This window comes from Oryza sativa, chromosome 12, assembly GCF_034140825.1.
Source record: "Oryza sativa Japonica Group chromosome 12, ASM3414082v1".
Lineage (NCBI taxonomy): Eukaryota > Viridiplantae > Streptophyta > Magnoliopsida > Poales > Poaceae > Oryza > Oryza sativa.
In genome coordinates this window covers 5,730,384-5,746,372 of record NC_089046.1, presented here as the reverse complement: position 1 = coordinate 5,746,372, position 15,989 = coordinate 5,730,384, and the positions used below count along the sequence as shown (strand labels likewise).

The window sequence follows — 15,989 nt, the reverse complement described above, 5'->3', positions numbered from 1 at the left end:
TTATGCACAGATTGTTTGTGATGGACTTTAGATGGCTCATTCCTTTGTTCCAAAAGCACACGCCAAAATTTAGAAACAGTCCAGTTTGCTTACTGTATCTCATGAATGCATCTACAAGATTGGGCCGGGGTTAATTGACATTATGGTGATAACATGATTGAATGGAAAGAGATTACATGTCCTGGAGAATTTGTCTTGTACTACACTTAGCAGCTGATCAGTAGCCGTTATATATATATATATATAAGGCCTTTCAATGACAACTTTTCATAACCTCTGTAACTACTCTCTGTTTAAGTGTTTAGTAAGTATTGACAGGCATGCGGTCCTGCAGTATGAGATACCCTGCACATGCGGCATTATCAATGAGTAAGATAGATTATCTCTACTCCTTGGAGAATGCAGGCTGCCAAAAGGTTTTCTACTTAAAACTAATCATTGTCACGAGACAATGCATGTGCTTGGAAACTTGTTTCATCTGAAAAGGAATAAACATATTAGTAGGAGTAGTGTTTTTTTTTTCTGTCTTTTGGGATGAAGCGCATGCGTGCATGCAGTGCACTACCGTGCACCGTTAGATTGTTTAATCAGCTTGATCAATGCAATGCATCCATGCGAGTATGCGACCCGGCCGTTTGGTTGTCCCGTTGCACTTGTCACTCGATTTTTTTTTCTTTTCCTTTTTTTTTTGTCCGTGTTGCAGAGCTGAACACTTCCGATTTGACTGAGCGTCGTTCCGGTAAAAGTGGTACCGTTTCCAACCATTTACGATTTACTAGCTAGATATAAAATTTGATTTTTTTAAGTCTTTGTTAGTACTTGTATTGTAGTAGTTGGTAAATAGTTAAATTGATAATATAAAAATTCTGGACCAACAAGAATTGTTTCGGTATGCCCCCGTTACTTATAATCCGCTGCTAAAATTTAAATTTTAAAACTTGTTTTTTATTTTTCAACGTACCTTTTTCAGTATTGATTTTTAAATCGTTAAGTAATATATTTAAAAATTTTATTTATAAATTATCTTTTTATAACTAATAAATCGGTTACTGCTTACAATTAACCGTAGGTAATTGGGACTGTCGTTTCCATCACACCGATCGATTTCACTATGCATGATATGGTTGGACCTGCCTGTTGGTGTAGACTGTCTGTCCCTGTCGGCTGCTTTGATAAGCAGTGGATGAATCATGATGAAAGCGATGTGATGTGTTTGGTGGCATAATATGCCATGGGCATGCCCAAAACGGAACAGGGGCACCGCATATTATGATTGCAGACTCCAGACACAAAGATACACAATCAACTGTTGGAGGGGAGACACAAAATGTGTGTAATTGTGTAAATTACGACCGGTGGAAACAATATGCAACCACGTCGTAACCGTGATACTTCCTCCGTCACATTTGAAGTGCAGCCATAAGTTTTCGCGTCTATCGTCCGTCTTATTTAATTTTTTTTTAAAAAAAATTAAAACATAAGTCAAGCATAAAGTACTATTCATGTCTTATCATCTCATAAAAAATACTAATTATAATTTTTTTCAAATAAGACAGATGACTAAAGTTGGACGCGAAAACTCATGGTTGTACTTAAAATAGGATGAAGGGAGTATAAAAAAGGTTGTAAAAATTTAAGATTTCAAAAAATTATCATATTTATCTTACTAATACGTTAAACTCGTAGGTCTTTCGTAAGTCCTTCTTGTTATATAATGATGGAGTGTTTGGATAATGGGTTATGAGATGTGGGATTGTGAAATGGAAATGAATGGAGGGCTAAGATGAAATAGGGTGGGAAGAATGAATGGTTGAGATTTAAAGATACCCTTTGGGAAATTATTTTCCTAACCCATTAGCCAAACATGCCCTGAATGTTTTAGATAAACCACTCTTTTAAAAAACTAGAGGGCCTAGCATATGGCAATCTCTCTCACTAGGACTTTAAGGGCAGTAGCAGTGCGGCATGCGCGCTTAAGAGGCTAACGATACCAGCTAGCTCAGAACCGATGAAGGAAATGACCTCCACACTACATGTGCGGAGGAACGATGCCAATGTCACGCCCTCCGCAGCACAGGTGCGGATCTCTCTCCATGCGCTACACCCCACGATAACGCAGAAGAACGTGTGACTCTCTTTGGGCACATAATCCTCAGGTTGGTGGGCCCTGACACGGACGTGACGCAGATTTTTCAGTGTGGAGCACTCGGGCTGAACGCGAACATATCGCATTGTGAAAAGCCATAAAAAACCAACTTCATTCCTAACCATAGCATATTCTTTTTTTAAAACACTAGACTTCACAGCATTTCAAACATTTCGAAATCTACCTGATTTTGAATAACCGACACGGTTAACTTCCTTCGGACTTTTGATCACAAATTATTTTTAAATGATTATATTATGGTAAACAGAAATTGTATGGTTATATTTATAATACAACATATATTGAAGTAATTATAAATTTTCGGTGAAAAAGACAAACAGTCAAAGTTTTGAACTTAAATAGCATCCATGTCAATTATTCGATAACGGAGAGAGTAACCACAATAATACTTTACTGAGACCTTTGTATACTTTGTATGAAACATTTCTGAGACGTCTACAAATTTTATGAAACAATTTCAAAATTTACATCCGAGCTGTAGTTTCCATTGCATATATAGTCTCAGTTTGATAACCATAGTAATTTAATACTCCCTCCGTCCTAAAATTTACTACTAGTACTTTTAAGCTTAAACTTGGGTATTAAAAACAGTAGATGAAGTTAAATGGAAAAAGTTTGCGATTGGTTGAGAAAAGAAAGAATATGTCAAAAATTTGAATGAAGAGACGTACTAATTGGTAGAGAAAGTAATGTATATGAAAAAAATAATTATATTTTAGGATAAAATTCGAATGCTAGAAATCAATATACGAGTATTTTAGATCGGAGAGAGAGCAGCTGTCATCATCGCATTTGTGAACAATGGCCCCATCCATCACCCATTAACAGCTTTCGGAGTTTGGACGAAATGTTATGGAACTAGCGGGAATTTTAATTTCAAACAGAAAAAATTTGAAAGAAAACAAGAAAATGTTCCCTTCCCCTTCGTCGCCTCCGTCTATTTCTCTCCTTCGTACACCTCTCTCTCCTCCATTCTCCATCTCTCTCCTCTCTCTCTCTCTAGCTCTAGCTCTAGCTCTGCTCCGATCTGCACAGCTGGCGGCATTCTCCCTCCCTCTCGCGCGCACGGCGTGGACGGCGACGGCCTCCTCCGCCGCCGCGTTCTCGCCGCCGGCCGGTGAGCATTCTCGAATCGAATCGCAGCTTTGTGTTTCAAAAGGAAGGGAATTTTTGGGGGTGGGTTTTGGTTTAGCCCACCTTAAATTAGGTGCGTCCCTGTCACAGAAAAGATAGTCTTTTTTTTTTTTTTGCTTTTTCCAGTGATGTGTTCATTCTGTATTTTGTTTCTATAAACATATTTTTTTTGGTTTGTTTTTGTTGCCTTGCTCGTTTTCTTGCTGCTTGGTTGATCTTCTGTTCGTCGTGTGGGTTCGTTTGTAAACGCGATGTGGTTTTTGAATTTTTTCAATCGATTTGAACTTTTAGGATAAATTGTAAAACGTTGTGGTGTTTATACTGTTTGTTAACTGAAGTTGGTTATTACTTGGTGAGTTTTATGATTTCCAGTTCCATGAGAAAAAAAAAAGAATTATTCTGAATTGTAAAAAAATCATAATTGTAAAGATCCATTATCCATGGATAAATCACCATAACAAAGAAATAGTTTTTGTAGTAATGTACATAAAAAGTTTTTTTTTTTGTATTAAGAACTCGGTAGGTACGACTGAACTGAAAGACATCCCATTCACGCATCCATTGACTCGTAGGTCTGCTAGACAATAGTCAATGTGAGCAAGCAAAAATATTTACTAACATGTAAATATTAAGTAAAAGCGCTTGTTAGTGCACTTTCATGTGAATGAGACACAATTTTTTTTTAAAAAAAAACTTTATCTGCTTGTCACTGCCTTTCACCGTGTGAAATAGCTCTAGTTGAACATTTTCTTCATGTTGAACGATTTGCTTGTCATTGCCTTTCACTGCTTCAGAACATTTTCTGCATGTTGAATAATTTGCTTCTGAAGCTGTTGTCAACATTACTTAGTATTCTGTATTACAGATTTACTGTAATCTTTGATTTATGTTTTGTTCATACGCGTAGCTTCTATTTGACTGTAAAAACATTGACATTACTTACCATGAACTTATTGTAGGGAGAAAAGCCACATCTCTTCTTGGATAGTGCACTCTTTGCTGGACATGTCATAATTCTAGTTCAGAGATGGGACCTATGGTTGAAGGGTGTGTTGGCCCAAGTGAGCTTCACTTAAGGAAGGAACTTACCGCGTTGCGGAAGGCACGATTCTTGCGAGATCCCGAGACTAGCTCGACGTGGAGGTCTCCTTTGGATTCTAGACCATTGGCGGCAGCTTCGAACATTGTACACAACAGCAATGGAGTTGGAGACAGTATAGCACCAAAGCATACCGAGTCACCTACACCATCAAAGGGTGAAAAGAAGCAAAAAAAGGTTTATCTCTACAACTGGAGGCAGTATTCTAACAAGTCTAGTGAAAGTGGAATGAAGTTAGATGAGGACATTAATCTGGAAAGTCCACACAATTCTAACGGTGTGGGTTTGAAAAGCAATGCATGTCAGGATGATCCAGTCAACATTTACAATTTTCAGAGCTCAACATCATGTACTCCGATTAAAAGAGTAGCTAGAAGGAGCAGGGTTTTGTTGTCAAAGAAAGGAACAGCAAGAGACCCAGCTGTTTCGAAGTTGCTTGATCTTCATGTCAACTCCACTGAGCAAACTGAGGATACTGAGAACTCAGAGGTGGGTTACTTTTCACGCCCAACATCTCCACTATTTGCAGCGTGTGGATGCGTGAGCGCTTCAAATACCTCTAGATTACTGAAAGTGGGTAGAAGAGAGGGATCTTCCTTTTCTTGCACCCCTATTTCAACTAGATCCTATTACAAACATGGAAGAGCGAACTCCAGTACAATTGGTTCATGGGATGGAAGGACTGCTACTTCTTTTGATGGTGATGAGTCTAACCAATCAACACTTTGGAGAAGTCGGAGGTCTCATGTTCCCGGCTACTCATCAAAGAGGAATAAATGTAAAGGATCTAAAAGAAGTTACTCTCCTTCACTGTCAGATATACTCAGAAGAAAAGGTAGCGGCCTATTATGTGGGAGCCAGACACTGCATAGGAAGAAGAGATCATTTGGTTCATTGAAATGGGGCCATTCAAAAACATCTGCCCATGGAATGTCACTTTTAGATGGTAGCTGTGATTTTGGTTCTTCATCATTTGATTCATCAAGTGATGAACTCTCAACCAATGTAGGGGAGCTTGATTTGGAAGCTTTGAGCCGGTTGGATGGGAGAAGGTGGTCAAGCTGTAAAAGCCAGGATGGGGTTGATCCAGCTGTTCATGGAGCTGATCTGGCAATGGCAGACCGGAGAAGTTTGAGCCAGAAGTACAGACCAAAGTTATTCAGTGAAATTGTTGGTCAACATATTGTAGCACAATCACTTAGTAATGCCATCACAAGGGAAAAGATAGCCCCAGCTTATCTTTTTCAAGGTCCCCGTGGAACAGGGAAAACATCCACTGCGAGGATATTTTCAATGGGTCTCAGTTGCCTTGCTCCTGGAGAAAACAAACCCTGCGGGATATGTAAGGAATGCACTGACTTTTTAAGTGGAAACGGGACTAATTTAATTGAAGTTGATGCAAGCAACAGGAAGAGTATAAACAGAATTAAGAACTTACTGGAAAACATACCGCCATCTGCAACTTCATCCCGGTATAAGCTGTTTGTTGTTGATGAATGCCACATGGTGTCATCCAAATTGTGGTCAGCATTTATGAAGTTCCTTGATGAACCATTACCCCGTGTTGTCTTTGTATTCATAACAATTGATCCTGATAACCTGCCTCGTGCTGTCATATCACGTTGTCAGAAGTACGTCTTCTCGAAGATCAAAGATATTGACATTGTGTGTCGTTTGAGGAGAATATGTGTTAAGGAAAATCTCGATGTTGAGTTAGCAGCTCTAGATTTGATAGCTCTAAATTCAGATGGTTCACTACGAGATGCAGAGACAATGCTAGACCAGTTGAGTTTGCTGGGGAAAAAGATAACTCCTTCACTTGTCAATGATCTGGTAGGTTGCTTGCTATGATCAGATCTATTGCTTCTATTAGTGACTAAATATTGCTTTGCATTACATCAAAATTGCAATTTTCTACAATCTGTACAATATTTTTGCTTCTGAACTTTTCTTGTCAATTTGATTCACTGATTTAGTAATAGCTTATCTTTTAAAATAGTTCAGTACATATATATACATGATACTATCAATTTTCCAGAAATGCTTAATACATATAGTTTTCATCATCTTTACTCATGGTCCTTCTGCTTGAATTATTTGAATGACAGTTCGCTATTTTGTTTTCTTTAATAGAAGTGCAAACTCTTCATATTATCACAATTATCTCTATCGATGGACCACATGTCTGGGTAAAGAATGCTATCGGTTATGCAACCCATAATTTTCGAAATAATGGTACTTAACTCAAGTCGTGTTTTATAGGTTGGGGTTGTCTCAGAAGAGAAATTGCTTGATCTACTTGAGATAGCTATGTCATCAGACACGGCTGAAACAGTCAAAAGGTCCAGAGAGCTGATGGACTCTGGGATCGATCCAATGGCATTAATGTCTCAATTAGCTGGGCTTATCATGGACATCATTGCTGGTACATACAAATTAGCTGATTCTACTGCCAATGATATGGCAGTTGGTGGTCGAAGTTGTGAGTACCGTAAACTTTTCTAAAATTGTTCTTCGTTATTGTTTGCATAAATTTGACTCGAATAACTCTTGCACAAACCATTTCGTACATACTACATAGCACATCTGGAAAAGATAAGTTCATCCAATCTGCAACCCGTTCATCTATCTCTTAACATGTTCATTTCATGCCATGTAGTAACTGATGGAGAGTTGGAAAGATTACAGCAAGCGTTGAAGATTCTTTCTGATGCTGAAAAACAGATACGGCTTTCCAGTGAGCGTTCCACATGGTTCACTGCAGCTCTACTACAACTCAGCTGTGGTCATAGTTCAGAAATGAACCAAGCAAGAAGCAGCACTACAGAGTGCCACAAATCAATGAATGACGCGGTGACTGAAGCAGGAAGAGAATCATCATCTAGCAGGGCCGCTTCACATTCTATATCAGCTTTTGGTGTTTCAAAGAAGCTGCTTGACCCCAAAGCAACCAGTCTGCATTCAAGTCCTCAGGCCCTTGCCTCGCATTCATCTAGGTCAAGATTGAATGGTAACTTTGCTTATGGTGGAGAATGCATGTCTGCTGATAGATTTCTACAGGATTCTACTCAAAGGAGTAATTATTCTGAGCAAAAGGTTCTGGTGAATGGAAACTTAGAAAGTCTTGCCCACATTTGGATGAGATGCATTGAAAACTGTCACTCCAAGACATTGCAACAACTACTTTTCGACCATGGAAAACTAGTATGTGTAAGGCAATGTGAAGGTAAACATATCATGTGCTCTCTCTTATTTTCAGCACGGAGCATATTTATATGGGTCATGTACTGTTTCGAAAGACAAAGTACATAGTGATAATGCACCTGATAAATTTGTGATTTGGTGGAATTTCTCCCACTATATATTGTTTCAATATATTAGGAACTTAATCTTCAATTATGTGTCCTGTTTGATAGAATCATTGAACTACAGAATGTTTTGCTAATCAGTTGAAATCATGTAACTTTAGCTACATAATAGAAATGGAAAAGAAACAGCAGTTACAGAGTTGACGAAATTATAAACTGTACATTGATAACTGTTTGTAGAGTGATGGCGTCCTAGTTCTAACTTATCACATATGGAAAACTCTGACTAGATTGGCCTTAGTTCACACCATCTATGTTGGTACAACATCTACTAGGCTAGCTTAATTAAGTCTGTGGCTTCAACTTGTGGAGGCCAAATACCCCAAAATAGTTTCAATGTTTAATTGTGCAAATAGAATTGCCGTTGTTTAGGACTTAATATGGCTTTCAAATGGGCTGCTTACATATCTCAAAGTTGAAGAGGGAACCTTATCTTCAACATAGGACCTTGTATTTTTTTATGCTTGTGCAGATTTTCACTTATTTCAATTTTCAAAAGAAGAAAGTGTTCCATGTTTGTTGAAGTAAAATTCAATGATCCTTTTTTGCAGGCTGTGTGCTTGCCTTTATAGCATTTGAGGACAGCAGCATAAGGTCTCGGGCTGAAAGATTTCTGAGCAGCATTACAAATTCAATTGAGACAGTACTGAGATGCACTGTGGAAGTCAGAATGGGTCTACTACCTGACTTTATAGCCAGTGGGCTAACATCAGAGATGGGACCTAATGTAAGACGAGCCGAGTCTGATGTCTTGAGTTGTTCATCGAACAGCGACCGACTAAAGGGAACCTTGAACACCTCAAGTAGAAATTTTGATTATTCTGATGAAGTAAAGAAAGGATTGGAGCAGTTCAAATTTGCCTCAGCTGGTGATGAAAGGTTGCAGTCGGCTTCAGTTACTTCTGTAAATTCAGGAAAAACTAAAGCCACACATATGTCAAAGATATCAATGATTGATGAGCAAAGGTTAGAGAGTGCCTGGCTCCAGGCTGCTGAAAAACACACACCTGGCATGGTAAATCAAACAAGACCTGATAGACATCAGGTTGTGCCACAAATTGTCAGCCCGTATGAAAGGAGATCGTCAATGGCCCTAGTTGTGCCCTCAGGCCAAGAAGATGAGGACCTTTCTCATGGGATCAAAGCTATGAAGATTGTTGACAGTTATGGTGTTCAGAAAGACCAGAATGGACGAAACGTAAACAGAAATGTCGTTTCACCGAGCAAGCTGCACAGCGATGATTATTACATGGAAAATTGTGACAAAGAGAGCATGTAAGTAATACATGTTTTTATTCAGTCCCTTTTCCTTTTCAACTTTTAGGACATTAAATTGGTACATCTAATTTTTGAATGAATATTACTGAATATTAGGACATAAAACATGCCAGTAGCGATTCTTTCTTTCCAATCATGGTAGCTAGCACAAAATAACTTGATCTAGAGTTCTGAAATGTGGCTTACAGTTGTTGAATTAACTGATTATTAATTACAATAAATGTTAGAATCCACAAGTTATTGATTCTGATACTTGATCAAGAATGGTTCTAGGATCATTGTGTCATACATTAGTTGTTGACAATGCTGATTCTTGTTACTGCTTGATAGTGTCCTTAACCATTCTTACCGTCTCAAATTTATAGTTGCTCGGAAGCTGGACGACCTGGTTGCCCTGGCCTTTTCCACTGTTGGAAAACTCAAAGATCAAAGAGGCTAAAGGTAAAATAAATGTCACATTTTGTTTGTATATTCTTTGGCAATTGGCAGCAAATGACAGCCTGACACTGTTAAATGCAGGTTAAGAGACAGACGCGTGTCAGATCCTCTTAATCATTTAGAGCAGACATGTTCAATGTTATAGAAGGCGCATTTCAAATATTCATGGAGCAGGAAATGCTACATAGCTTAAAATTAAAATTAAAAGTAGTATGACACTATCACCATCTTTGTCCCATGATTCATTTTCTGTTTCTAGTATATATTCACTCTGAATCTCTGATGGCCTAATATTTTTGGCTTTCTTGAGACAGGAGTTGAGACAATTTAGACTATTTGTCAATCATGTTAGTAACAAGTGTTGTCTTTGTGGACAGTGTATTCATGCTCCAGCCAGTTTATGCTCTCAAAAAGGAAAATTGTCCTTGTACAGGCATTTGGTTTTTTTTTTCATGAGAAACTTGATCTTATGAGTACCATCTCATGAGTGGAACTGATCAATATAGACTAGTTTGATTAGATTTGTGTTTTTGGTTATGTCAAACTTCCTTATGCAAGAATGGTTATTCACTTCAGACAATCCTCATGTAAACTTGCCACCATCTCTGCATTGTGCCATTTTGAGCTGCAAAATTTCTCAACTAATATTCTCGATGTTGATGACCTCTGTGGGATCAGTTCATGGAAATCAATTATAGCAGCTCATTAATTAATTTGACTGAAGCTAAGCTGCCATCATCCAGTGAGGCTGGAGGAGTGAGGTTCAGAGATGCCATGATAGTAGCACTGCTCCATGGCGGCGCTGACGTCATCGTCGTCGTCGGCGGCGAAGACGTCACTCCACGGCCACTGCTGCTCCGGCTCAACGCCGCCGTCTCCCCCTGAGAACCTCACCGGCGCCGGCGACCGGCCATTGTTGTTGCCGGCGGCGCCGGCGTGGTTGCTGCTGGCCGAGCCGGCCGGCGCGATGCTGCTGCTTGTTGGGCTGACGATGACGTCGGCCGCGGCGGCGGCGTCGACGCTGCCGCCGATGCGGACGCCGGTGATGAGGAAGCGGCGGTGGGCGGCGGCGTGCGCAGTGGCGGTGTGGACGGCGACGTCGCAGCTCCGGCAGAGCAGGGCGCGGTCCTCGAGGCAGAAGAAGTAGCCCGTCTTCTCCTGTAATTACGTGCAAATTAATTACTACATCCTAATATGATTAGGATGTGGTTTTTTCATGGACGGATGGAGTAGCTTGGTTAATCGGCAATTTATTAATTACCCCATTTAGGCTTGGTTAATTACTAATTAATCCATTTGAAATGATTAAGAGGATGATCTACACTGAGCAACTTCATAGCAACTAATGATATATCACATCCTATAATATAAGGTGGTTTTTTCTTGAACGGATGGAGTAGCTTGGTTAATCGGCAATTTAATTACGCCCATTTAGGCTTGGTTAATTACTAATTAATCTATTTGAAATGATTAAGAGGATGATCTACACTGAGCAACTTCATAACAACTTTAAACCTCTGAAAAAAAACTTCAAATGAATATAATGCCTATGATATGAACATCTGTACAAGTAGTTAGTAATTTCCATATTAGCTCGAGAAAAGGGAACAAATTTGTATATTCATGTATAGGTAGGAATAAATCATAAAAGTTCTTAAAAAAACTAAAATTGACTCCTGGACGAGCATAACTTTATAGACAATAGTTGTGAAATAATTTTGCAAATACTAAATTGTGAAAAAAAAACTGAAATTGAGACTCCAACAAATATAACTAAAATTTTAAGAATGACTGAAATTGAGATTTCATGACAAATATAACTAAAATTAAGAGTAACGCCAAAAATAACTGAAATCGAGACTATGAAATGTTAATCCCCATTTTCAGAAACATTTAATAAAATAAATACTAAATTAAGAATAAACGCCAAGTATAACCTTGCATTTATTGGTTGCAGATTCAGAATTAAATCAAGAAAATAGAAAGTGATGGATCAACAACGGTTATATATAATCGACAAGCCGACAACATACTTGTATTTTTTTTTCTAATTTTAGATTCTAGAATTATTGATCAGATTGAATTGATTGGTTTGATTTTCAAAATTATTAGTTTATAGAATATATATGTCCATATACAATGTTTCAAAATTTCAAAAACATTGATTAAAAAAAAGAAAATTCATCTGCATGGAAACGTATTCTATGCACATAAGCCCTTACACGTATACACTATACATATCAACTAACAAATGTCATTGAAAAAATCTAGAAAAATTTGTACATGTATTTTCAATAATATTATATCTTCATGTAAAGTCTCATCTTTAAATTGACCCTATATAGAGCGTAACAAAATAAAATAAAATTCTGAAAAATTTATAGTCTTAAGATTGTCAAATTTTTTTTGTTACGAATAAAATATAATAAATTTAAGGTTTAGATTATACATGTAGGTGTAATATTATTGATTTCAATATATGGTTAAACATGTATATAATTAAAATTATTTAGTAGTAGTGCATATAATTTCCCAAAAAAAAACTTTTAGGAATGTTTGTTATGCTAACTGCATCCTCAATAACTTGGCTAGTTATTGTAGTATTACTAGGCATGTGTATCCTTGCTTGAAGAAAATTGGCAATCATCTAAATGCCTGAGTACGCCTTTTTCTCTTCTCTAGTCTCTAGAAGCTAGAAAAGTATACTCCATCTGTCCAACTTGTATGGCTAATTGGCTATATATCCGCATTAATCCAATACGAGTTTGGTTTATCTTGGTCAAAGAAAAAGAAAAAGAAAAGTATATATATATATATATATATATATATATATATATATATATATATATATATATATATATATATATATATATATATATATATATATATATATATATATATATATATATGATATTTATTTTGTACCATGTAAAATATCTCTTTGAATTCCGTATATGAATTAATTAATTTAATTCATAAATTCCCCGCTCTTTTTGACTAAAAGGACACAAATTAAAAGCTCTCTGTGTTAATTACAGCAAGAGCAATTAATCAATCGAGAGTACGTAACGTACCTGGCAGATGTCGCAGGTGGGGTGGTGGTCGTCGTCGCCGGCGGCGGCGGAGGAGGAGGAGGGGAGGAGGAGCGCGACGCGGGTGTGCTTGCCGGCGAGCCTGTTGGCGGAGTGGACGGCGGCGTCGCAGCGGCGGCAGAGCGCGGCCTCGTCGGCGCAGCACAGCACCGCCGCCTCCGCCTGCTCGCACGCGTCGCACCCGATCTTCATGTGGCAGCTTCAGCTAGCTAAGCTACTCGATCGCCGCGTCGTTAGCCCAACGAGAGACCAATTAATGGAATTTTCAAGCTTGACGGATATATATATATATATATAGTTGAATATATACACGAGCCAAGAATTAATGGATATATATATGTGCATATACTCCCTCCGTTTCTAAATATTTGACACCGTTAACTTTTTAGCACATGTTTAACTGTTCGTCTTATTCAAAAACTTTTATGAAATATGTAAAACTATATGTATACATAAAATTATATTTAACAATGAATCAAATGATAGAAAAAGAATTAATAATTACTTAAAATTTTTGAATAAGACAAACGGTCAAACATATTTTAAAAAGTCAACGGCGTCAAATATTTAGAAACAGAGCGAGTATATATTGGCTGCAGTTATGTTCTACTGACAAAATATATATAGAGTGCAAACCACGTATATATCATGGAAACCTGATAACTATCTACGAATTAGATTTGCTCAACTCATCAATAATAAAAAAATTAATAAAATTTTATTGAAAGTAAAACTTTTATTCTTGATGACGTGGATAAATGTCAAGCGTCCGTTTTCAATCTAACGATAATTTTCAGGTTTTCGCTACATATGTGATTTACACTACATATTTTCATATATTTATGTCCTACTATATTACCATTATTTATCGTCTCTTTTGGAAGCTAGTGGTACTTGTATTAAAAATATATGAGTAAATTTCACTTTAGGGCATCTTATATCTAGATAAAAAAAAGTAAGGAAAACTTAAACAATTTTTTCAATTTCTCAATTTTTAATAGATGCCATCACTTACTTTAATCATTCATCTTATTACGTAAATATCATTTAGTTTGTTATGACTTAATTTAACATTGAAGATAATTTAGCATGACTTATATTTTTAAATATTTGTGTAAGACTTTTAAATAGGACAGAATTAAACTTATATAAAAAAATCAATGATATCGTCTATTAAAAGCTGAAAAGAGTGTAAGGTAGAAAAAAAAAGTAGCCACTACATTGTAAGGCCAACGTGTCAATGAGACATCCATAATAGTGTGATCCATATATACATGTCAGATTTTTTTTAAAAGAGAAATAGACATGTCATATCGATTGATCCACTTTTTGCTTTTTCTTCTTCTTTTGGTCTTTTCTTCCTTTCTTGCTCATCAAGGCTTAACTCTTAGTCAAAACTCACAAGTATTTATATTATTTACTGGCCGTTATAGAATTAATGTGATGATCAAATAGATATTTCCTAGAGTTGCTTGTTTTGAATTGGGACCCAATGCAAGTGGATTGTTTGATTTGTTAATTACATGAAAAAATAATTTCTATCAAAATGAATAGGATGAGTATGGAGCATAGATTAATTAAATCTTTATGAACAAGATTTGGTGGTCCCTAAATGATCTGCCTACCTATCACTGTGGTCCTAATCTGTTTTTTTTTCTGTGATCGATCGATCACTGAGATGGCTTTAGCATGCAGCTACTGCTTCGTCGACACATGATCCTTGCTGTGATATTTACTTGTTCTGCAATAAAAGGGAGCAACCACCTTAATTAATGATTAATAATCATTACTCTCAATTTGGTCTTTAATTTCCACTAGACGCATAACCATGCCGATAAACTTTCTAAAGTTTGACTGTCTATCAATATATTTTGAAATTACTTGTTACTCCTTCCATTTCCACAAACAGATGTTTTATTATGAGTATAGTTAAACATTGAAATCTTAAGTCAATAATATCTTTTAAAATAACGTGAATTGAGCTTCCTGATGGTGGAATCTATCCATCTAGATTTGCAGCCGAAGCCACCTTCTGGGCTAGTTGGGTGACCGCTTGGGCTTATCCAACACGTTCCTGCTGTCCTCTCGTCGGCAAACCATGTAAAAATTGCCGATTTCACTGCGGCTCAACAATACCATTGTCTCTACAACCATGGGTTTGGGTCTCCAACTCAGCATAGGTGCTCATATATATGACTAATTATTTTTTTTTGATACTTTCAACAGTATGAACATATATTAAGCAATCTCTTGAGGATTCTTATAAGGGTATGCATGTGTGTGTTAATGTGGGTGACTATGCACGAGTGGATATGAGCAGTTGTGTTTATACTTGTTTCATAAAAAATGATTACAAATATTAATAATTAATATGTAAATGATATCAGTACATTTTTCATGAAAATTGGGTTCAACAATTTTCATAAATATCAGAAAACACAATGACAAAATATGTAGTACATTAGAGTCTATATCTATGCTCTAAATGCAAGTAAAACGAAGGGAGGAGGTTGGTTATATATCTCTAGTGTTGCAAACCAATAAATAAAAGGACATCATTAAAATTGAGGGCGGTAGCCAGTTCCATGTCTAAATTAAAGTACTCATCAGACCTTATCCCTAACACACTCGCTTTATTGCTTTGATTGCTTTGCAAGTTGCAACACTGACCATGACGACTCATGTAACATAAGATCCTCCCTTACTAACAACAGTGGATACAAAATATGTGTACAAGGGAAATCCTCTAACTTACTACTCCATCTGTCACATTTTAGATGCAGCCATAAGTTTCTGTGTCCAACTTTAATCATTCGTCTTATTTAACTTTTTTTAATATTAGTATTTTTTGTTGTTATTAGATGATAAAACATAAATAGTATTTTATGGGTGACTTTTTTAATTTTTTTAAATAAGACAAATGATTAAAGTTGGACACGAAAACTCATAGCTGCGCTTAAAATAGTACGAAGCAAGTATTCTCTAATTTTGAGAACCTGATATGTATCAGCTACCCACATTAGAGGGCAATGTACATCAAAGGAGTCTTCTTCGGTGTACAAGAATGTGCAAGGTTTTAGGCTATCTTGCCGAAAATTCTACTGCATGCGAGGAAATCTTGGCTGAAGATGACAAATTAATCAAATGGACACATCTAGATGGATCAACATCAACATCAATAGATGATGTTGCCGTTAGGCATACACTTGCAAGAACGAGACACAAATGTGTACCTATCCTGAAACGTGTGGCCACTAGGTTACAAATGTAGCTAGCCAAATGCGATATTCTTCTTGCTGAATTTGTTGTTTCTTTTACTGTAATTTGATTTGCCGTTTTGCTTCTCGTTTCTTCTCAGGTTCACACGGTCGAAACAAGTGGTGCACACATAAATCAAATCAATTTTATGAAAC

At 36.9% G+C, this 15,989-nt stretch overlaps 2 protein-coding genes across 3 annotated transcripts; one reads left to right on the top strand and one right to left on the bottom strand.

Annotated features, from left to right (window-relative positions):
• The first annotated feature begins 3,138 nt into the window (after positions 1 to 3,138).
• LOC4351770 (protein STICHEL) lies at positions 3,139 to 10,003 on the top strand. 2 transcript variants are annotated; one of them, XM_015763031.3, is made up of 7 exons: positions 3,139 to 3,284; positions 4,261 to 6,233; positions 6,663 to 6,882; positions 7,060 to 7,626; positions 8,320 to 9,043; positions 9,412 to 9,487; positions 9,566 to 10,003. In XM_015763031.3, the coding sequence occupies exons 2-7, from the start codon at positions 4,329 to 4,331 to the stop codon at positions 9,596 to 9,598; spliced, it is 3,525 nt and encodes a 1,174-aa protein (XP_015618517.1). In that variant the 5' UTR covers positions 3,139 to 3,284; positions 4,261 to 4,328; the 3' UTR covers positions 9,599 to 10,003. The 2 variants fall into 2 exon arrangements, with proteins under 2 accessions (XP_015618517.1, XP_015618518.1); XM_015763032.3 differs by having other exon boundaries at positions 3,237 to 3,374.
• Positions 10,004 to 10,072: 69 nt separating this feature from the next.
• Positions 10,073 to 12,866, bottom strand: LOC4351769 (B-box zinc finger protein 23). Its single transcript, XM_015763033.3, has 2 exons — positions 12,559 to 12,866; positions 10,073 to 10,642 (listed from the first exon to the last, which is right to left on the bottom strand). Exons 1-2 carry the CDS (start codon positions 12,766 to 12,768, stop codon positions 10,220 to 10,222), a joined length of 633 nt encoding a protein of 210 aa, XP_015618519.1. The 5' UTR covers positions 12,769 to 12,866; the 3' UTR covers positions 10,073 to 10,219.
• Positions 12,867 to 15,989: the final 3,123 nt, after the last annotated feature.